General features: G+C 44.2%; 1 protein-coding gene across 1 annotated transcript in view; it reads left to right on the plus strand.

Annotated features, from left to right (window-relative positions):
* The window catches only part of LOC111234907 (plexin-A2-like), a 158,367-nt gene that overhangs the window by 107,894 nt on the left and 26,744 nt on the right, over nt 1–23,729 (plus strand). Inside the window, exons 12-21 of the mRNA XM_022763109.1 lie at nt 1,399–1,550; nt 4,669–4,786; nt 7,043–7,179; nt 9,077–9,244; nt 10,990–11,083; nt 17,820–18,059; nt 18,463–18,606; nt 19,264–19,498; nt 21,328–21,470; nt 23,156–23,424. Of these exons, the coding sequence (XP_022618830.1) occupies nt 1,399–1,550; nt 4,669–4,786; nt 7,043–7,179; nt 9,077–9,244; nt 10,990–11,083; nt 17,820–18,059; nt 18,463–18,606; nt 19,264–19,498; nt 21,328–21,470; nt 23,156–23,424 (1,700 nt within the window). The remainder of the gene's footprint in view (nt 1–1,398; nt 1,551–4,668; nt 4,787–7,042; nt 7,180–9,076; nt 9,245–10,989; nt 11,084–17,819; nt 18,060–18,462; nt 18,607–19,263; nt 19,499–21,327; nt 21,471–23,155; nt 23,425–23,729) is intronic.

The raw sequence follows: 23,729 nt of genomic DNA on the forward strand, positions 1-23,729 counted from the left end.
CCTTTCTTTTTTTTTTTTTTTTCTTCTCTGCTCTCTATTTTTTCACTCGGTTATAGTCTCCAATCCCCCCGTCTCCCCTCCTCTCAGTCTTGTTCTCTCTCAGGCCCTTACATTGCTTATGTAACCATCACTAAGTCTACTCGAATAGCTGCTGCCATTGCCTGACATGGATATATTTAGCCATTATGTCGCCCCCCCCCCCCCCCCCCCCCCCCCCATACCCTGCATGCCCAAGCAGTGCTAAAAGATTCATGTATTCAGACCCCTCAGGCGGTGCAGTGACACACTTACTTTACATCCAGAGCAATTAATGTCCACTGAATCTAGATTACAATGCCGGCGTCCCGCAGGGAAGCCGCAATGCCCCGGTGGGTGTCGGGGGTGTGGGGAGGGAAGGTTGTGCAGCACCTCTAGAAAAGTTCGTCGTCAGGTTTGTGCTTTGCAGCTCAGTAAGCGTGGCACAACTGGCTGTTGGTTTTAGCCCTTCTGCTTGCATGGCCAGTAATAGCCTATTGATTGTTTACATAGCACTAGCAGCTCCACACAGCAAAGTGACAGTCATCTCCTCCCTTTTGCCCTCCTCTTTCTTAGCTTCCTCTATCTCCCTGCTCGCCAAACAGTGTTGTCTACTCTCTCTGTCTTTCTTTATCTCCCTCCTCTTTTTTCTCCCTCTCTCTGCTCTCACTCCTCCTTCCTCCTCCTCCTCCTCCTCCTCCTCCTGTGCTCCTCTTTTGTCTAAAGGGCTGGATGATGGCCAGGTCGGAGCCTCAACAGGGTTCTGCAGCACAGAAGGCAGTGTGCCACCGTGTGCCAAGGTCATGCTGGGCAGCCATATTGTATTTTATGAGTAGGTGGTCTGCACTAAGCATTAATATGGCCCCTTGTTAGATTTATCATCCATGGCAACAGCAGTAGATTCTGTGCAGGCGAATCCAGAATGTTAATAACGCCTCCCATACCGCTTTAAGTGTGAAGTTTCTTTTATTGGATTTACTGTTGTATAGTCTACAGGAAGTTAAAAAGTGGGATCTTCATGTGCGTTAGCGTGTGTGTGGTTGTGATGCCATATTCAAAGAGAAAGAGCTGCAAAGCACGGTGCCATTAGCTGCTGTTGTGATTAGAGCAGACTCTTGGCACAATGACTCATGGCGTGTTCTGACAATCTGTGGATGCAGGCGTGGAGAGTGCTCTTAATTGCTTTTACAGCCACCTGGACCAAAAGAGCATATTTACCCTTGAGCATCCGCGGAAACCTGTGCACAGTAATGATTTCCATAAGACGCGCCCATAACTGAAGAGAGAGAGAGAGAGAGAGAGAGAGAGAAAAAATCCTTTATTGTCACTTTTCACAAAACATTTGCGGGTTTCTCCCTGACTTTTGCTGTTGATGTCCTACAGGTGACCCCAGTGGCCGGACCCCCGGAGGGAGGCACACGGGTGACCATCCATGGCACGAACCTCGGTCTGGCCTTTTCAGACATGGTGGGCAACGTGGAGGTGGCAGGGGTGACGTGCACCCCTGTAGAGGATGGCTACATCATCGCTGAGCAGTAAGTCACGCAAACAGGACAAACACTAAGCATTATTATTATTTTGAAATTGTTGTTATTAGTCATTATGTGGATCGAAAACTCTTTGAAGACTTAATTCTTCCTTCGAGTTAACTGAAAGCAGTTGCCATGTATTGTTCACAACGCAGCATGGGAATAATACGTGGCAATTATCCGGTTTTGTAAACAACACAACTTGCAAGTCAAATCTCCTGATAGTAAACTCAATACAGAGCTACAGTATAAGATAATGAACATGCAGCAAATCAGTAATCAACACTCCTAACGTTGTGCATGTAGAGTCTGGTTTTGATACGTTATGTATGGGGGTATAACACTGAACGAACTCTGATCATTATATACATGTATGTATTGCAACAAATAGCTGCTTTCCCCCATCATCTCTGTCTTAATGAAAACTGGAGCGGGTCCAGACAGTCTGGAACCTAACATTGCTGCCCCGCCCCGCAGCACACCAGCCCGGTTCCCTCTCTCTGCAGCTCATCTAGTCAGCAACAATCCCATAACAGCTGTGTGTGTTTACTTCTGTTTACCTCCCTAATTGTCCCATGCTGTGCATACATCACGCTAAAGCCTGTCCCGTTCACCCTGAACTAATGAAACGTGGCCCGTGCTTCTCTACTTGACCAACTCCCCCACCCCCACTGGCTAGACGTGTGTAGAGTAAGACACCTAGTGCCTTATGGTTGTTTAACCCCCTCAGTTGATTCAGGTTCCACAAGGGAAAAGGCAAGGATGCACACACAAATACTGCTAAACATGCTTTACCCTAAATATATATATATTAGCATATTTGGATGAAGATTATCTTGGATTGCCTTTGGGTGGAGGAAATGCAATTCTTTATGAAAAAAAAAAAACTAATCCTGTAATAAATTTCATATGGTGCCATACAGCCGGTGCAAAAAATACTCATTATGTAGCAACTATAGGTTAAATAATTACACCATGGAAAATCAATATGTTATGAGGAAAAAAAAAATATGTATAAAATTGTAGTACAACTTAAACCCATTACTGGGTACCACAGACATTACATTTCCCTATAGAAATATCATTGTAATATTTTTAGAGTCTTTCTTTTTTTTAGGAAAGACAAATGCTCTGAAATAATTGGCCTGTCTCTCAGTTGGTGTGATATTCTCCTCTCCCCACTGACCTAGAGTCAGTTAGAGAGTGGTGTAAAGTTTTAAATGTATAGCTGCGCACTGAGGCACAGCTGACACACACACACACACACACACACACACACACACACAGGCTATCACAGTCATGGCTCTCAGAGGACCCTTTAACCCTAATTCTTTCCTTGGCCTACTTCTGCCCTCGGAAAGAGAACAGCTCAGCACTGCGCCATTGCTGCAACGCACACTTTCAGTCTTACAGTGCCGTTACGACACATATGTCACACACATACATATTCTCTTACACTCAAGTGCTTTCGGGCACAATTGCAACGTACTCACTGGTTATTTTTACACATTGTTTCCAGCTTTTGGTGGTATTTGAAAAGCATATATCTCATGCATACAGTGGTGTAATGACATACAGAGCGTCTGCGGTTCCTTCACTGCTCTTTACTGGCCAGTTGTAATTAAAATTCACTATGTGCCACTTGGCTGTAGGGGACAATTTGTCAGCAGTGCACTGATCTGACAGCACTTTAATCCAATTGGGGACAAGCTAGGGAATTCATTTATATGGCATGTAAAAAAAAATAGACTGAGCCAAATTAAAAAACTAACCTTTGACCTTTTTAGTCTAACTTCGAAGGAGTTGGAGTCTTCAGAGCTGTTCTGAGGTGCTCTTTTTATTCAGAGTGCTTCTGGGGTCATGTATTGGCTCTGTGTTCATTATATGCATGTCTTTATCTGACTGTAGCTGTTTGTTTCAAGTCTTAATTCACTCACATGGCATCCAATGATGGACTTCACTGGACTGGACAAAAAAAAAAGGAAGAAAAAAAAAATTCATACATATTTATGTGTCTTTTATGTTACTACTTCAGAGGAGTGTGTGAAAGCCACACCTGCTTTGAAGAACAAGTCTCAACTTTTGTGTTTTCCAGCAGACAGAAAGTACATTTTTTCCGAGGGCTGATTCTGTTCTGAAGCTTTTTTTTTTATTTTTTTTTATAAAGGCCAAATTGAGTCCTCATCAAGAGTAAGAATTCAGGTTAAAAGTAACCCTCAGGTTTTATGGACGGAGCAGGCCACTTGATGGAGACCCAAAAAATATTCAGTTTTGAAAAGCCAAACATATTTCCATAAATATTCAGCTTCACAAAACAACCAGCACATCAGGGCATCAGGTGGGGGGAGCGAGTCGGTCTCTGTTTCTCTGGAGAGCGAGTGAGCAGAAAATATCAGCTCTGTCAGTGAGTGAATCCTCCTCTCCTCTACATAGTTCATCCAACCCTGTGTACACTGTTGTAACTCAGGTGATCAGCTCTGGAGAAACAACACATCTGCTTCATCTGCTCCTTTCGTACCTGCCCCTGCCATCTGCCTCACCACATACTTTGTCCCTCTTTCCCCCCCCACTGTGACTGCTCCTTGTACTTTATTAATCCCTGGCACCACCAATCAATAGACGTCCTCGTTTTTATTATGTCATTTGATCTAGTCACCTGCAGTGCTGGGTGACACCTGATCACGCAGTATGATAAAGCTCTATTGATCCCGCCGCGTGATTTACATTAGACGTGCCGCACTGGCACAGCACCAGCGCTGTCGGGTGCCTGGTTGTTGGTGGGGAAATTTACTTCACTCTGGGTTTGTGTGTGTTGGAGTGCCAAGGCGGGAGGAGGAGCGCTGCTCTCATTTAAAGACTGTCATCGAGGGGGTCCTGGTCGATGTCTGGATGTGTCCCGTAATGAAATGAGTGAGACAACAAAAGAGGATTGCATTTAAAGTGGGAGATCAATCGATATCAAGCGGAGGAGTGTTTTGATTACTTTCTCCCAACTTCACTCGAGCATTCAAACATACAGACAACTTTTTCAGCTTTAAGTTATTTTTTATGAAAAACAGAATTCTCTTGGCTCAACTTTGTTTTGTAGAGTGATTTTTAAGAATCATTTTGTGCCATTTTGCAGGATTGTCTGTCAGATGGATGCAGCTCCTGCAGACAGTAAACCCGGTCCAGTCCAGCTGTGTGTTGGAGAGTGCAGACCAGAACTCAGGGCTCGCTCCTCACAGCTCTACTCCTTTGTGGTATGATTCTCTATATTGTTCCATATCATCTTATAATATAACTATAATAAAGTGTGCTGTTGTCAACATGAGACAAACAAAAGAAATGCATTAAACTGAATCAGAATATACATTTAGTTCAGTTAAAAGTCATTTTGTACTTTGCATGCAAAGTAATCGTTTCTGCGCCAGAGGCAAATAATGATGTGTGAGTTGCCATGCCTACCAACAGTGTAATTAAGCAGCTCTGTGTATGCTTACTTGTTATTTTGGATGTAACATTCTTCCATTAACTGCACAAGATTTTCAGGGAGTCCTCATTACTGATCTTCGCAGGTCTCTCGTTGTAGATGCTATTTGTCTTTGTTGAATTAAGATTATGAAGTTAAGTTAATATAACATTGTTTTTTTCACTAATGGTGTTTTCCCTAGTGCTGCAAATCATTGTACTCTTTACAACTCACTAGCTGAGCTGCGTTATGTAAGTTAAGCATCACCCAGTGGATGGCAGAAATAATAATATATTCATAGATTTCTTGGAGGTATTTATGTTTTTGTATTTTTGAGAGCTCTTACAGTCTTTTAGGTATTTTTAAAGGTCCCATATTGTATAAAGGTAGATTCCCATGTTATATTTGATTATAAAGCAGATCTACATTCTATACTGATACTGTGAAAGTGTCAAAATGCTCAGTCCACAGAGAAATGCACACAGCTTGTATTCAGAAACTGAGCTTTAAAACAAGCCGCCGCAACTTCCGTAACTTTGTGATGTGACAACGAAGCAGTCATGCCCCTCAGTAATACCCAAAACCTAGCCCACCCAGGCCCACCATCCAACCTTGTAGGATTTGGTTTCTCTGAGTGTTTTCCTGATATCTGCTATACCTTTATTTGATCACTCAGAAAACAGTGAAGCTCAGAGCCTCTCTTCTGATTGGCTCACCAAACCGTTGTTACTAGAGCTCCAGAGAGAAGTCTGAGACAGGAGATGTAAAACTCTATTAAGATGGTTTTTGGTACTTAAAACCATAAATATATCTTCTTATGGATATCCACACTTCAAATAAAAAAAACAGAAAAGTGTAAAATATGGGACCTTCAGCAGCAAATTCAGCAGTAGCTCTTACATAGATGGAAATTAAAATAATAGATCAAACGTGATTGGATGGTTGGTCAGGGTCATGAGACAGAAAGAAGGACAGATTAACAAACAAATTGCTAAAATGAAATGCAGCACTCCACACGACAGGTAAACATTATCTGCTCCCATTCACGCAACGCATTTCCCTGTCTCTGTCATCTGCCGCCTGCCCAGCCTGCAGCTAACAGATAATCTACTTTCCCCATTTGCGCTTTTCTCACACCTTCACAATTACTGCTCCCTTAACAATTAACAGCAGCCAGTAATTACTACCGTTGTCTTCCGAGTTACCTGCTTTAGCCTGCATCCTGGAAGTCACACTTAGCTGACAGTTTTGAGTTGTGTCAGAGTGATGCTCTTGGCTCCTGTAGTAAATCTTCTGCTACTTTTTCTCACCAGTGTTACAGCTGCTACTCTGGGAAGCAGTGGTATTCCCCCAGAGAATATTTCACAGAGCTGAGAATTGGCACCACTTGCAAGTCCCCTGTATTGGAGGCCACCTAAAAAAAAAAAAAAAATGCACCATCACAGTAATGTTCTTCAATTTTCCCAACAAGATACACTCCCTATGAGCCTGCAACAGCGGAGCACTTGGCAAAGGGGCAGTGTGCATTTAGTTTTTTTTTTTTTTTTTGTAAATTGTTGTTTTATGTTTGTGCACATAGAGGCGTGTGTGTGCGTGCTTGTCGGTGTGCTTGTGTGTTTCTCTGTATGACGGGCTGTCCGCTTGGATATTTATCCATCCGTCTGTGTGATGGCGGCCTCCCTGCCTGATACTGTTAACGCTAGTTATTTTCAGACTGTCTTTAAAATGCCTCACTCAGACACAACCCAGCAACACACAGGAGGATCTCTCAGGGACTCTAAGAGCTCCTGGTTTTATCCTCTTTTCACCCACTGCACTCCACTGCCATCGGCCTGGCAATATGAATAACTGTAATTTGCCTGGGATATGCGATAATGCGTGGAGGTTTTCCAGAGATACCACAGAGATGCTGGGCCTTTTACTCCAGGAAATATCCTTCTTTTAGTCTTCCATTGGCTCTGTTTGCTTTTGTCCTCTCCTTCACCCTCCCTTTATAATTTACTCTGACAGCTCAACCTCTCTTCCTCTGCATCTCTCTGTTTTGCAGACTCCCACAGTCACTGGTCTGTCCCCGAGCAGAGGTCCAGAGTCTGGAGGCACAAAAGTAACCATAATGGGAGAAAATCTCGGCGCCGGCAGCAGTGTCAACGTTCAGTTTGGAAACCAGACATGCGAGTTCTTTGGGTGAGACTTTTCCTCTTGCACCCATTTATATCATAAAAGTGTTATTAGTAGCTCATAAAGTTTAATTTCCTAAAACAGCCTGCATGATCGGGCTTTTGTTTAACATGACATATTAATGGAGAATGGAGGCTTTTTTTTTTATTGTACTTGCATATTAACATGAGGTGGAAATGTGAAATGTTCATATTCAATAAAGTGCAAATGAAAGACAAATTTGAATTTCACAGTTCACAGTCCCAACATTACTGTATATAAGGTGGATGTAAGGAAGGGAAGCTAATCCTCTCACTGTGGATGTTGAAAGACGTCACCTGCATTAAGTGATTAAAAAAATGTAAAAACAAAAAAGTCAAAAAGCACTGGGTGAATTTCATAGTTTTGTCATGCTTGCACTTTTTCCTAATATCTTTATGTATTAGATTTATTTTTTTTTGGCATTTGCATTTTGCAACACCAACAACATTTATGCCTTTACAGTCATATATATTCTGATAGTATCACAAATCTTTGGCTCAGTGTTTGTTTTTGAGCTGCTACATACATCACTGTCAGAAAATGTTAGATATATGGCACGTTGTGAGCAAATGGGGGAAAAAAAAAACAAGAGCTCTTGTTCCCAAAATGATGTGAATTATTCCCATTAAATACGCTGCTATATTTCACGGCTTTCTTGTATTTTTTCCCTTGATATTACTGAGTAATCCCCCTGGGGAAAGCCTCGCTCTCTCCCTCTGTCAGAAACTTGTGTAAATCTTAATAAGGTTTTGATGACCTACTGCATCAAACCTTGTAATAATAGCTTCCGGAAAAACCTGGTGCTCCAGTGGATCTTTCTTCTTTTCCACCACCCCCCCCAACCCCACCCCACCCCCTTCCTCCTCGTTCTCTCCATCAATCTGTTCTTCTGTTTCTAACCCCCTTGTTTTTCCAATTCTCTCGTCTCTCACTCTCGCTGTTTCCTTTCATTTCATTCCACCATCCCTTCTTCTCTCGCTCCCGTATGCCTTCCTTCCACTCCTCTCGCTCCTTCCACTCCTGTAGGCATCTATTTAAAGCCCTTCCACGGTACTCTGACTGTAATGTTGTAAGGTTGAGGAGTCAAGCCAGCTTTAATGAGATATGGGGCTAATTACTGACTTGTGTTTCTCCACTGTATTCCTGGCATGTGAGGGAGAAGAGGATTGGGGGGGGGGGGTGTGCTACGACAAGCTCACCTCTCGCTAATGAATTGGGACAAATACAGGGGGTGGGCAGGTAAAACATGGAGCCGTGGAGAGGGAAGGGAAAAAACATAGACGCACATATGACAGTGGTGGAGGTAGTGTTCATGTGTTGTGTTTGTGTGCACAGACGTCGGTGTGCACTCTTAGAAGAGTCTGAAAAACTCCATGTTTAAGGATGTGTATATAATAAATAATGAAAACATTCAGATACACCCATTACTCTGTGTTGATGCAGATAAATAACTCCATTAATGTTGGCATTCTGCTTTCACTTGTAGCCGGACCATGACGGAGATAGTTTGCTACTCTGCCCCCTCTCTGTCTGGTGTGGGCCCGGTGCAGATCAGCGTCAGCNGGGGGGGGGGGGTTGTGCTACGACAAGCTCACCTCTCGCTAATGAATTGGGACAAATACAGGGGGTGGGCAGGTAAAACATGGAGCCGTGGAGAGGGAAGGGAAAAAACATAGACGCACATATGACAGTGGTGGAGGTAGTGTTCATGTGTTGTGTTTGTGTGCACAGACGTCGGTGTGCACTCTTAGAAGAGTCTGAAAAACTCCATGTTTAAGGATGTGTATATAATAAATAATGAAAACATTTAGATACACCCATTACTCTGTGTTGATGCAGATAAATAACTCCATTAATGTTGGCATTCTGCTTTCACTTGTAGCCGGACCATGACGGAGATAGTTTGCTACTCTGCCCCCTCTCTGTCTGGTGTGGGCCCGGTGCAGATCAGCGTCAGCGTGGATCACGCCCAAATCAGGGAGAGCCTCACCTTCGAGTACATAGAGGATCCTACAGTCCAGCGTATTGAACCAGACTGGAGCATTGCAAGGTAAAGTCAGAACAGTTGTTGTATTAGTAACACACAGCACCATTATACACACTCCACAGGCTGTACATGTTAGATATTATTTTACCCACATCTTCACTGACCTGCCCTCTGCCTTCTGTCACAGATTTCAGCCCCCCCCCCCTTCTATGTCCCTTCCCTCCCTCTCTCCATCCAGAGCTTTAAAGCCAGCCTGTCCAGGCCAGTGGCAATAAGCAGACACAAGTCAATATTGCACTTTCAATTACTGTTCAGTTCTCTTCCAATTAGTCTGGATCTGATAGAACTGCCACAGCTCACAGATTGTAGAGGATGGGCACCATTGAGACTGAGATTCTCCTATCAAACACAGTTTTGATCCATCTGTTGAACGTCTTTGGCAGATAGATACACATACACCATACACCACTAATTAAAAGAAGAAGAGGGATGAAAAATGAAATAGCGGCTTAGTAGAACAATGTGTTATCAGAGGTGTGAGTGCGCAGCAGATGGCGTGGGCTTAGAGACGGAGTGCAGGGGACACTGCGGCAGAAGTGTGGCTGCACACGGAGGGAAGAGAGGCTGGGAATGAAGGCTCCGCTGGCACACAGCTGGCCAATAATGTTGATATTTGTTTGAAGGTAGGTTGCGACGCCACGTGACTAGACGAGAGCTGATGTTGATGTTTCGTCGGTTTTGAGTTTTGTCGGAAAGTTACCAAAATTCTAGCGTCTTCCAAATGTCTCATGCCAACGCCATCCTGACATATAAACTATTGGCATTGTAGTCGTGAGCAAAAACCCCAACGTCTGCTAAATGGCACAACATCAGTTAGCTAAAGTTGGGTTTTGATGTCAACCCGATTTCCATTTCCAACCAAAATTCAATATGTGTTCGACATTATAGTCCAACATCATCTAGATAGATAGATAGATAGATAGATAGATAGATAGGTGGGCAGACAGACAGATATTGTATTCCGACAGAGAGAGAGGAAGAGCAGTCTCTGTATAAGTCGTATCTCCGCAGGAGCTGAGTATATAATTTAATGAGCCTATAGACAGCACAAGGTCCATCTACAGTAACTCACTCTGCAAAGTACCATAGTGAACCCACAGCCTAATAGCACGCACCCATCCACCATTTATTATTGCAGCAAATCTCATCTGGCATCTTTATTCAGCGCGCCACATTGACAGGCGCAACAACAAAAACAGCAAACATCAACAAGCAACCCAAACAGCTGCAGGGCGAGCCGCACATCCAGCAGTTTCCCCCTCCTTGCTTTGTTTGCGTGCCTCGTTTGTGCTGCTGCTGCTGCTGCTGCTGTGTTGCGAGGCCCAGGACCACCGCCGCATCCCTGTGATGCTCGAGACGCCTTGGTTATTTTCAAAACACAAATCTGCACCAGCTGATTGTGGCCAGTGAAGTCAGTTAAGGGGCATCTCTAATCACCCTCCACTCCAAAAGGCTTATTATCTCCCAAAAGAAAGTGAGGATGAGAGTTGATTTGAGGCGTTCATTATCGACTGATGGTGAAACATTTTCAAGAGGTGCATGAGCATGTTAGAAAGTTTAGTGGAGAATTGCTTTTGGATGTTGTTTTCTCTTTTTCTCTCTCTCTCTCTCTCTCTTTTTCTGATCCTATTATTTTCTTCTTCCATCTTCCCCAGAGAAATGGGAAGGCATTTGACAAACATGATTATCAAACCCATGGAGTGAATTGTCTCTTCTTCTTTGTCTTTTCCTTTTTTTTTCCTTTCCAGTGGCCACACCCCTCTGATGGTCACAGGAACCAATCTGGACGTGGTTCAGGAGCCCAGGATCCGAGTCAAATACGCCGGCCGAGAGTCTGTTAATGTAAGAACCGATATACTGTCTTAACCGCAGAGCTAGTGCTGTGTGTGCACCAGAAAATGCTCCGAGTACAGCTGCTACATACACATGCGGGATAATGTCTGCTAACTAGCTCCCGCTTAACTCACTAAATCCTGCTATGCAAGCAAGCTAAGTGATGTTTAGCTTAGGTAAAAAAAAAAAAAAAAAAAAAAGGTGCTATCTCTGCTAACAGCCCCTCCAGCTCTCCACGCTTCCCTAACTTCCGCTTGAACCCAGTCGTCTCAGGCGCTCCAGCTACCATCTGAATAATGCAGCCGGCAGTGAGAGTGGACTGCTTGTAGTATTTAATTAAGAGTTTACTGTAAAGTTTCTTCAGGCTAAATCTGAGCTCCACACCCCAGCCCCCACCCGCTAAGCCCTGTTGTTCTTTTACTGCCACTCTGTAGTCATCCTGCATCCAACAATTTTTTTTTTTTTTTTTTTTTTTCTTGTTTGAGGAAAAGTAAGATTTTCAAACTGTATAGATTTGCAGTAATGGAGGACGGTGGAGTTTGGGGAGGGGGGTTGGGGGGTCAGAGGTGTGCATGATCAGGGGCAAGGAGACTCCTAATGGCTTTCAATGGAAGATTAACTACGGTCAGAAGTCTTTGGTCAGCATAAAGAGCCCTAGTATAATCAAAGTCTTGGCTGCGGGAAATCGTTACAAATTGCTTTTGAGCCCCTGTCCGGGGGGGGGGGGGGGGGGGGGGGGGGGGGGGTCCTTGTTTAATTAAGAGGATGGGATTTCTTCTCCGTAGTCCGGGGAAAGGTGGGGAGGGCAGATGGATGGGGACTGAAGAGGAGTGGCAAGGATGGCGAGTGAGAGGAATCCGAGAGGAGAACAGGGAAAAAGAATAGGGCTCTCTCTCTCTCTTTGTGCCATTCACACACACACACACACACACACACACACACACACACGCGCGCGCGCACACACACACACGCATACACACACACACACACGGTTTTAACACCACATAAAACACATTCTAATACAACATCTCCCAACCCACATGTAAAGTATGGATGTATTAATGCGCAGTATTTGTCAGCATCTATCCTTGAAGACATGAAGTATAATTACAACTGTGTGATGTTATATTATATCGTCAGTCCTTATTCTCAGTCAGTCGTCAGTCCTGTTCATATGCCAACATTCAGTCATGCGTGCTTCACAGGAGAAGTTAAAGTTGTTGACAAATTGACACATTACTGAATACTAATCTCTGTTTATAACTGCATTATAGTGTGTTGGAAACTATTTATGAAGTGTTTATGGATTTATGAATGGTAAATGGACTGCAGTTTTCTAGTTTTATCGACCACTCAAAGCACACACAGATTCATAACAGCACTTTCTTTCTACACACACACACACACTGATGGAACAAAGGCACTGTGGGGTTCAGTATCTTGCCCAAGGACACTTTAACTTGCGGACTGGAGGAGCCAGGGATCGAACCAACAACCTTGTGATTAGTGGATGAGCCGCTCTACCTCCTGAGCCACAGCTCAGGGCACAAAATAAAAACTAAGAATTTAGATTTTCTTAATCACAACCCTGGTGATCATCTTGTGACCTGTTACATCTATGTATCACCTCATGTGGGGGTCCTGACCTCCAACTCTGCTCTACTATACGGTAAAGGCTCTATTGTTTTAAAGATAAATCAAACAACGTTAACGTAAGTCTCTACTGCGTTTACACACTCCACACGCTGAATGCACCTGTGTGCTGTAGCACTGAAAATGGAGAAACACACAGGTTGGCACATGACACTCGAGTATATAAAAAGCCTGAATCTCACGTCTCATTTATAGAATCTCAGAAGACTTCCTCAATGCCATCCATCACTTTTTCGAATTCAACAGATTTGTCCCAACATGCCCCCCCCCACCCCACACGCACACACACACCCACACACCCCAGTCCGCAGTCCAACTTCCCATCTTTGATATCAGTAGTCTAAAACTGGCCTTAAGTGTCTGACTTGCTTAGTGAATGTTCCTCTGCTAAAATTATGTGTAACTCTGCCCTGGGGTTTTTATGCTACAATGTTTTCCCCACGTAAGGACACAGTTTCCCTAAAAGACCTTTGTGAGTTATGAAAGCCTGGTAATTACAAGTAAAATACAGATCTTTGCTGCTTTCTGTTTAAAGAAGAAAGAAAAAAAAACAAACATTTGATGATTGAGAGACTGCTGGAGACCTGGTGAAATGGGATTTGACTTGTGTGTGTGTGTGTGTGTGTGTGTGTGGGGAGGGGCAGGGGGGGTGCAGCGCTGTCTGATTTGTCAGTTTCCTTTTGACAGAGAGTTGTTCATCTCCACCCTGCCTCGTCTCCGCTAACTCCCCACCTAGCGCCCTGCAGAAAGGAGCCCGTGTCACTGTCTTGATTGCCCTCACAGCCACAGAGAATGAATTTCTGTTAAATGCTAGGGTTACAATTACCCGTCCTTCATCCCATCTCCCTTCTCTTTCCCCTTTCCCCCCTTTTGTCACTGGAGGAAGGCAAACAGCAGCGCAGCCTATAGCAATAAGAGCTGCTGTCTGTCAGCCAGCCTTCAAATGATCACCTGTCTCCCACTAAATTGCTTCTCTTCTTTCCCTCCCTTGTGTCACCTGCGCAGATTCACAAAGAAACCGGGAATGGAAAAAAAAGAAAAGGAAAAAAAAGACAATTTTCTTTGTGGAGCGCTCTGTATCTGTCACCAGATTCACAATTGAAACATTTATCATAATCTCGATTAAAGCTAAAAGGGTTATTTTCCTGCTCCGGAGCATATTCCTGTCCCAGGAAGATTTCATCTACTAGCATTTGCCACACTTAAGACACCTGGGCTGAGTGTCAGGCTTGGCACATCAGTCGCTTTTTGAGCTGCTGCTTATCATAGAAGGTGTTCAAGCAACTGGGTGTGCCAGGCTGCTGTCACTTCTAGGACAATCGGGGCTGATTGTCTGAGCACCAGAGGACGGGGCTGATCAGTTTCATGAGCAATGATAATGGACACTCCAAACTTCACAAATGATTTTGTATTCTAAACCGTACGCATCCGTCTTAAAATGCCATACATCTCATCTCAACAGCACCAGCGGCTCGTCGAGTCTCATCAGGGCATCTCGAGTAGTCTGAAGGGCTCGCGTTGTTTTCCTCTTTGACATCTCTGTTATATAGTTTCTCTGTATTGATTTTAAAAGAAGAAAAAGAAACGGCACTCGAAGAGGATGGCTGAAATTAGTCACACCCTCATCACAAGCATATGATTTTTCATTCCCAGCGTGGCGCAAACATCTTAGAGGAAAAATAGACCTTGTGTGGATGGATCAGAGCTGGAGTTAGAGTTAATGCCAGTACTAGCAGTTGGTTCTGAACGGCAGGCAGGACGGAAGGAAAATAGACAAAAGTGTAGGTGTAACAAAGTAGGAGAGCGGCAGAGCAGCCAGTGACTAGCTATCGAACGCTATCCTCCAGATGACCTTTCACTATGTGACCCCTTCGCATCTCTCCTACGCACATCTCCGCGGCCAGGCCAACTTATCCCTTATCCCTCTCTCCCTCTCTCTCACCCTCTCACTACTACCCTGGCCAAAGACCTTTGAATGGTTGAGTGGGCTTTAGCAGCACAGTAGATCACGGTAATGTATTCAGCCAGAGGGGTTGGAGTGTTACTGCCTTAAAACACCCTGGCTCCATCCAACACTGGAGAAAGAGAAGACAGATGAGGCCGAGATTCCAATTATTTTCTCTATCTGTTGACCTCAATTCACTTTATCAATGCTGAACAATGTGTAGCTTCGTTCTGCCCACATGCCCCGGAGGAATGGATGTACTATTGTATACTTGGTATTGGCAACATACAGAATTTTGTTTTTATTGTGATGTGCCAGATATAGAGATTGAAGATAGATAATGATGTTTGGAATCTGTGTAGTTTAATGTCATGACTGCATATAGTAGAGTTCTGCTGAGAAGTAGATGGAGGGGGTAGCAGAGTATTTCAAAATCCTGTAATCCTTATAAATCCTTTTGTAGTGCCAATAGAATGAAGTGTACATTAATAAAAAAGTACTTAGTGTACATTTATGAAAGGCAGGAGTCATGCAAAGGTGTCACAGTGTTTTGAAATATAGCCATTTCTTACCCCACCTATAGAGAGGAACCCAAACATCCCATTTTCCTTACTAAATCCCACAATGTCCCATTTACCCATCACTATTTACTTGCTCATGCAAAACATCCTACATGATAGCAGCAGCTTTCTATCCTGACAGGATTCAAAGAAGGAAAGGATTTATCAAACCAAAAAAAAAAAAAAAAGAGAGAAAGCGAGGACAGTGTAGAAAAAAAAAAACAACCTCACAGTATCCATCTCAGGCAGAGCAGATGGTAGTCAGAACTGTACTTGACTTGCAAATGCCTTGCCGTTCCAACGTGACAGTCACAAGGATGCTGCCGGAGCATCTGGGCCTGTCTATATGACATATCACCATGCCAACAGTAAGAAAGCAGCCACATCAAACTTAACTTGAACTGATGCATCCATTAGACCTTTTGATTCCCGTGTACTGATCAGAGGAACATGTTGCGTGAGAGGGTGAAATGACTTTTAAGTGCTCTGATCCTAACTGCTGTATATGCATTATGGGAAACAGAAATCTTCTACAGAGCAGTGAGTAGGCTGTTATTTTGTAATGAGTATGGCTTGTATATATGGGTATTTGAATTTTAGAGTAAATCTTCTGGCTTACAGTGAAGTCTGAGCCCATGTTTTGTGAAGCCTATGGAAAAGAAAAAAAAAAATTCTAGAAACTCTCATCACTTCTTGCAACTTCTCAGTGGTTAATGTGAATTCACACAAGCTAAACTTGGTGAAAGTATGTCAGGAGTCCTATCTGGTTGTGCTATCTATTTTTAAAAGGGCTTATCGTCTCGCTCTTGTCACGCGCTGCTACTGTAGCTTGTAGTGTGAATTCTAAAGAAAAAAAAATGTCACAAGACCAAGGGAAAGCTGCTGCGGAGCATTCAGGCCTTGTAGTGCAGCTACAGAATGGTAGAGCGGCATTGCTTCATATGTTGCTGTGGCAGTTGTAATGTTTGAATTTCTTTCTTTTTTCTTTTTTTGTTTTACTGATTTCCAGACAGATGATAAGTCAAATAGAGCTGATTAATCAATTAGTCAATTGACAGGAAATGAATCACCAATTACACTCACTTACTTTAGCTTCTCAAAACATGAGGATTTGCTGCTTCTCTGTCTTATATCATTGTAAATTGAATATCTTTGGGTTTTGGGCTGTTGTTCAAGACACTGGAAGATGTCAACTTTGGCTTTAGGAAACTTTCTGACATTTCACAGGACAAAGGATTCATTGAGAAAATAATGATGATAATATGGCCGGCATCATGGTGCAGTGGTTTGAACCCGGAACCTCAGGAGCAGCTGGGGCCTTTCTGTGTGGAGTTTTCATATTCTCCTCGTACCTGCGGGGGTTTCCTCCTGGTAGCCCGGCTTCCTCTCACAATCCATGCAGGTCAGGTTAATTGGCGACTCTGAATTGCCCATCTCTATATGTCAGCCTCACCTAATGTCAGCTCGGACTGGCTCCAGCGCCCGTAAGGCCCTCAAAGGATAAGCGGTATGGTGAATGAATGATAATAATGAACAGATGAATTGACAATTAAAATGAAAAGTTGCTGCCTAAAATCATATACACGTTACACACGTCAGAATCCATTGTCACATTTAGATTGGGTGAAATCACACAAACACTTTATAATCTATATCCAGCAGCAAAGTAAGTCAGGACACCATTCCCTCCTTCCACCTTCTACAGTCACACTCCCGCTGCTCGCCTTGCACCATGTTGGCGAAACACAATTGGTGTAGCCTACACAGAATGAGTTTGCATCGACCTCCCTGGCTTTCTCCGCAGCGGCAGACAACAGGTAGGAGGTGTGGTAGTCGCTAGTGTTCAGCAGCTTTGATGATATTTACCTCTAATTAAGTTTCTTCCCCAGAGAGAGAGCTGGGAGGGAGTGAAAGGAGATAAAAACCTCTCTGAGCAGAGTGCTGTGCAGCAATCAATCCTCTCTCCCTCTTCCCTCCAGAGCGGAGCTGGGTGAGGATGGATGGAAGACAGGTCTCTCATCTGGGCAAACTGGAGCGAAGTAATAAAAGAGCCATAGCTCAAGCTCTACCTGAGGAAACAGAGGAGCAGTGCCTCCATCCTTTGTGTTCTCCAGTGTTTTTCGGTGAAGCAGTAGCTGCAATTTATTTTCAATTTTATGGAGGCTTCCTCTCCAATAAAGATGGATTTAATGACACACGATAAATCCTTTTTCTGTGCACAGAATGAGGATTTTATATGCCAGTTATTAGGCTGGTGAGATGCCGGCAGGGTTCATGTTGTTACCAATGTGTTTCAGTTAAGATCACACTTTAGGTTATAACAAACAGAGGGATTCACAACAGATCGGCTCGAAAGTCGCTGTGTTATTTCGGAGCCGGAGAAAAAAGGAAACCAAACATCTTAGCTGTGCTGAACTGTCGAGGTTTATCCTGGATGACTGAATCACATTTCTTGTTTCATTTCGGGCTGCTCGGGCTATCATAACATGATGTGTCTGTTTGAATGCAACACATCCCCAGTAGCGTCTCAAAATGTGGATTTTTTTTCACACTTTTTTTTCTTCTCTTGTTGTTTCACTCTCCTTAGGTCTGTAAAGTATTGAACACCACCAGTATGAGCTGCTTTGCCCCCTCCCTGATGGCAGAATACCATCCGGGTTTGGACACGGTGAAGCACGCCGACGAGTTTGGGTTCATCTTCAACAACGTCCAGGCCCTGCTGGTCTACAACAACACCAACCTCCTCTACTACCCGAACCCTTACTTTGAGCCTCTCAGCACCTCTGGTGTCCTGGAGCAAAAACCAGGCTCGCCCATCATTCTTAAGGTAAAGCACATATTGAGTTGTATGTATTTTATCTACAGAACATTAACTAACTCACGCCACCACAACAGACCGCAACATCGTCCTTGGGAAAGACTTTTTGTGTCAACATAAGCTAAATATATACTGTAGATATTTTTTCTTTCAATATTTAGTTTTAAGAAGGAGCTCATTGAGGATTATACTCTTTTATATTCTTTCATCCTGATTTCTAGCTGAAGCATATCACCTTGTTTGATCTCTGTATGGAATCATATTTGGCCCCAGCTGTGCCCAAACCTGGGGACGTAATTTACAGAGTATTTAGGTGACATATTTGCTTTGTGGGTTTTCCATTGAGCCATGTGTTTGAGTCTTTTCCTCCTAATTTCACACCCTCCCTCCGTCCATCTCCACATGCCCACAGGGCAGAAACCTGGTTCCCCCGGCATCAGGAGGGGTGAAGCTTAACTACACGGTACTGATTGGAGAGACTCCCTGCTCCGTCACTGTGTCCGAGAGCCAGCTGCTGTGTGAGCCGCCCAACCTCACAGGACAATACAAAGTCATGGTCAGTATGTGTCCGTACATGCGAGTCCGTCCGTCCGTCCATCTTCCTACATGTCTCTCCCACCCTGCTTCTCGCCTATGTATGTATTTGTGATTTCTTCTTCATAATAGTTGGCCTCTAAACTCCATTAGTCGTGCTCTCATCATTGTTCATTCAGCTGAAGGAAAGGGGTCAAAGGGAGAACAGCATGAGTGTGCTATAGCTGTCAAAATGTCCTGCCAGAATCCACTGCAATTATTTTTAGTTGCCTGCTCGCTTATTGAGTGCAAGCCCCAGACTATTTCCCTCTCAGCGTCAGCGTGTAGGTGGCCGTATGTGTTTGCACTCAGTATCAGTTTCAGCAGACAATATTTACCTATGTTTTGGCAGGGTTTTCGAAGACTTGGCGTAAGCGTGGCTGTATATCAATGATCGTGTGATTGATCTCGCAAACCGCTGATCATATTTTATAGCAATATGTGTAAATTATGCATCTTAGTTTTGTGTTTTAGTTTTAAAGACCCGCTGCTCTTTCACCTGTCAACCTGGCGCTAGCAGCTGTGGTGGGCTGAGCACAAGGCCTGATCCATTTCTGGAAAAGAACTTTCAGGAATTTCTCTTCAAGTAATATAGATGTGTAATGTTTCGTGTGTGTGTGTGTTTGGCGTCTCTCCACAGGTCCAGGTGGGTGGTCTCCACGTTTCTCCCGGAGCGGTCCACATCATGTCGGACAGCCTGCTGACCCTCCCGGCCATCGTTAGCATCGCCGCCGGTGGAGGCCTCCTCCTCATCATCGTCATCCTCGTCCTCATCGCCTACAAGCGGAAGTCGCGTGAAAATGACCTCACCCTCAAGCGCTTGCAGATGCAAATGGACAACCTGGAGTCGCGGGTCGCCCTCGAGTGCAAAGAAGGTTAGCACAGTGAAGCCGACATACAACTGTGCAGCTGTCTGCTGTTAGATTTCAGATCGTATAGTGAGGATGATTACAGGTCTTAGTATCCATGTACAGCCATTAATTTGAGAGGCTGCTCTATCACTCGTGTAGTTGAACAGGGTTGGGGAATGCATTTCACTTGTAATCACACAAAAGGCACATATGTCTATTTGTACATATAGTACAGTAAGTAAATTACTGCTTGTCTGTGTGAGTTAAATAATGCAGTGAAAATTTCTCCAAATCTAGGTCAGTGAGTCATCCTGGTTACATACCACAACACACAGATTCAGTCAGTTAGCCCCTGCATTTGACCCGTCTGGTCACATAGTGAATCCTTGCACTTCTCACTGCTTTTCTAGTTTGCATGCTGTGTACAGACTCCCACATAAGCTGACACATAAATACAGAGTTTCTCATTAGAGTCAACCCAACCTCCTCCTCCCAGCGAGAGACACATTATGTTCAGTACGTTTTTATTCGTGTCTTAACTGGAGGGGTAATTCCTCGTTTATGTTTTTATGAGATTAGTGTGTTTCTGCACCTGTGTAGCTGTGTGTGTTGTTACCCCTGCAACGTTATCTAACACATAGCTACTGTGAAACACACACCTCCCTCGTGGCTCGGGTTTAAAAGAGGGCACGGTAGTCCATCTGACCTTTGGACATCTTACCCTGTGGGAGGACCGCAGATAACCCCAGGCTGACCTCCGAACTGCGCTGAGACAAGACCCCCTCCATGTCGCAACATTCTGCTCCATATGAACGCTTTTCAAATAAACACTGCTGATTGGCCCCTGATGTCATCATCGGGGTCATTACGGCCAATCACTGCGACAGCAAAAGTGCGGTTTCTGTTTGACACCGTTCAGGGGATTTCATCAGCCGGAGAGGACCTTATTACTTATCCCCTCCAGCTACTTCTGAGTGGCTATTCTAGTGTTATAATGCAGTGGAGAAAAAAAACCCTACTGCAGCAAACTTCCAGAGAGGTCAGATGACAGTTAGACAGACAGGCTGACAGATAGACAGAGCGGGAAAACAGGGGAAATCAGTCATACACAGGCAGCCTTGGGAAAAGGAGAAGATTAATGTTTTAACCATTAGCAGTGGCTAGGAGTATACCGCCCTGCGGGGTAGATTTAGATGGTACCTGGGTCCCTCCTTATGAGTATATACACCCCTTGTGTGCCTTTAAGCCCATGTGTCAGTGTGTAAACCCAGCAGTCACAGGGGGGGTGGGGGGGGGTGGGTAGGGGCCAGGAGGTGAGGGATAAGACTGGCTGGAGATGGTGGAGTCTTGAGGAGGGTGTTAGGGGACTGCTGCTGCTCCTGTGATAGGCTGCAGATGGGGAGCCTCCCCCAAGGGCGGCCAAGCAGAGCAACTGCGCCACGAGCCTGAACAGGAGTCAGTCAGGATGGAGCCAATTAACTAGTGCTCACCTGCAGCCTCACACTGAGATGACACAGACTCTTTGGGGCCTTAGGTACAGCCAATTTACTGGCTGGTAGATAAAAATGAGTGAGAAGTGGGGTATGTGTGTGTGTGTGTGAGAGCAAGAGCAAGCTTTTTTTATTTTTTTTATTTTTTTTTAGGGGAGAGATGTGAAACACTGAGTTTCTCTAACATGAAGACTATCTTGGGCTTTAACTGTCACCTTCATCATAATGGCAGTAAACACCATGAAGATAAGACGGATTCATAAATATGGTTCATGGGGATTAAAGAAAGGTTTTTATTTATGTGCTGCACGTCGCTCAAACTGGTCTCTCTTTCTTCTCTCTTCTTCTTTCCTTCTCTCCCAGCCTTTGCCGAGCTGCAGACAGACATCAATGAGCTGACAAGCGACCTGGACAGAGCTGGTATCCCCCATCTCGACTACAGGACGTACGCCATGAGGGTCCTCTTCCCCGGCATAGAGGATCATCCTGTCCTCAGAGAACTGGAGGTAGAGAGACACAGAGATTGGGGACTGAGACACATAAGCAGCAAATGTGTTAATAAAGGGCAAGGGGAAAAGTCAAACTGAGGTAAAAAAAAAAAAAAAAAGAGAGAGAGAGATATGGAGAGAGTGTGTAGAGTGTGTTTTCCCGGCCCTCTCCCCCTGCAGGGGAACCTCCATAAGCGGCAAAGTGCTTGAGGGGGAAAGGATACCAGTGTGCCACTTATCCTCTCTCTGCCCTCTGGTCTCACACGCATGCACACAGGCGATCATGCTGGGCAGCATACACTCATACACACATGTGCGCCCACCAAACATGCAAGCTCCCTCATGGAAAACAAGGTCCCAGCACATGGCTATTTCATCCACCAGTGGCTGCAGTATGAGGAGTAATGAACTGAGTAATTCCCAGTCCTCAGGCAGGACTGTGGGTTCCTCCGTTGGGGGTGGGAAAAAAAAAACTGGCAGGTTCACTCACTTTTTGCTCCTCTTCATGGGGCCAGAGTGGTGCTGGGAAATGAGTTTATTTTATGTGGAACACACAGAGTGGTGTCCACTGTCCGGGATAAAGACATTCATCGTGATAGAGGTGCACCTTTCTATTTGTGGATTGTGATTGCGTGTGAGGCGGGATGCGATGGCTTTATTGGGGATGGTTAGAGTTAAAGGGGGTTGTGGTTCAGAGCAGACTAGCCTGTAGACTAGACTGTATGCTAGAAGTCTAAGGCAAAGTTTAAACAGAGACAGTTGAGAAAGGAGGAACATTCAGACACTAAAATGGCGTTTTTCAAGCCCACAGATCAGGAGAAAAATTTGCTTTGTTAGAGACCTGTCTCTGTCTCAGCAACTAAGTCTCGCGAGATCTCGCCACACAGATCTTCCTGTTGGTTTCCGATGTAGTTTCAGTGCTGCGTTACTGCTGACATCGCCTTCCAAACGCATAAACAGAAGTTACGAGGGACTTATTCGTGAAACCATGAATTAAAACTTAAATTAAACGTACTCCTTTGCTTAATAATACTTTTACTATTATTATTTAACTGTTTTTGGAGGGAAAAAAGACAAAATGATTAGATTGATATGATTTTGTTCTGGGTTGATCAGATATTAAGCTAGCAGATAAAAACAAGCTGCAAAATTAGGCTCAAATTCATACTGTATTCTGTCTTGTATTGTTTTATATTGTTTTGTTGTTATGTTTTGACATGAACAAGCAAATCACAACCAATGCGTCATCTTTGTTATTGAGTATCTTTGGTTTATACAACCCAGTTTCACAGTTTGCAACAGGGGGTTTTACAGTTTGTACAGCCCGCTGACCTTACACCTAAACTTCTGAAAAGCGGTGACATGTAGTCAAACAGGAACAAGGACAGTCAGTTTTGTCCCTTCAGGATTGTCTTACACTGGCAAGTTGTGTGACATTTGACTTGAAAGTGAAATGGCAGCTAACTCAGGGTACAATGCTTTTTAACAGACCTGGGTCAATAATTGATTAAGATCTTCTCAGTTACTCACCATGAGTGGGAACTTCTGTCTGCCTCGAGTGAAACATGAGTGAGGGTTTTTGGTGCCTTTGGAAAAATCTTTATTTTGTGTGAGACAAGGTCAGGATGGAAACACAATTCAGCTCGTTACTATTCTAATTATTAGAAACTAACACTAACACACTTCCTCCCTCCTCTGTCCAGGTGTCGGGTAATGGCCAGCAGAACGTGGAGAAAGCCTTGAAGCTGTTTGGCCAGCTCATCAACAACAAAGTGTTCCTGCTCACCTTCATCCGGACGCTGGAGATGCAGCGCTCTTTTTCCATGAGGGACCGCGGCAACGTGGCATCACTTATCATGACAGCCCTGCAGGGGCGGCTGGAGTACGCCACCGACGTCCTTAAGCACCTGCTGTCGGACCTCATCGACCGCAACCTGGAGAGCAAAAACCACCCGAAACTGCTGCTGCGCAGGTAACAAAACATGGCGGTAATGTCCTGTAGCAATGAAAAGGCGTGGGTCAGCTGTTACCTGATACATTGAAAAGTAATTATTAATTAAACTTTATTAATTAGATTTAAGGTGAATATCATACCTAAAAAGATTAGTGTCTTTAATATTATACATGTTCCTAAACAGAAAACGCCTTAATCCTCAGTAATACTGTGTGCTTTACAAAACTGTCCCAGATGTTTGATTTGATTAAAGTTCAGTCAAAAAGAATGAGAACACACAGTTCTCATTTCAAAATGTGTAAAGAAGCACAGGGCTGTAGGAG

The sequence above is a fragment of the Seriola dumerili genome, unplaced genomic scaffold, assembly GCF_002260705.1.
Source record: "Seriola dumerili isolate Sdu_G_001 unplaced genomic scaffold, Sdu_1.0 BDQW01000468.1, whole genome shotgun sequence".
Lineage (NCBI taxonomy): Eukaryota > Metazoa > Chordata > Actinopteri > Carangiformes > Carangidae > Seriola > Seriola dumerili.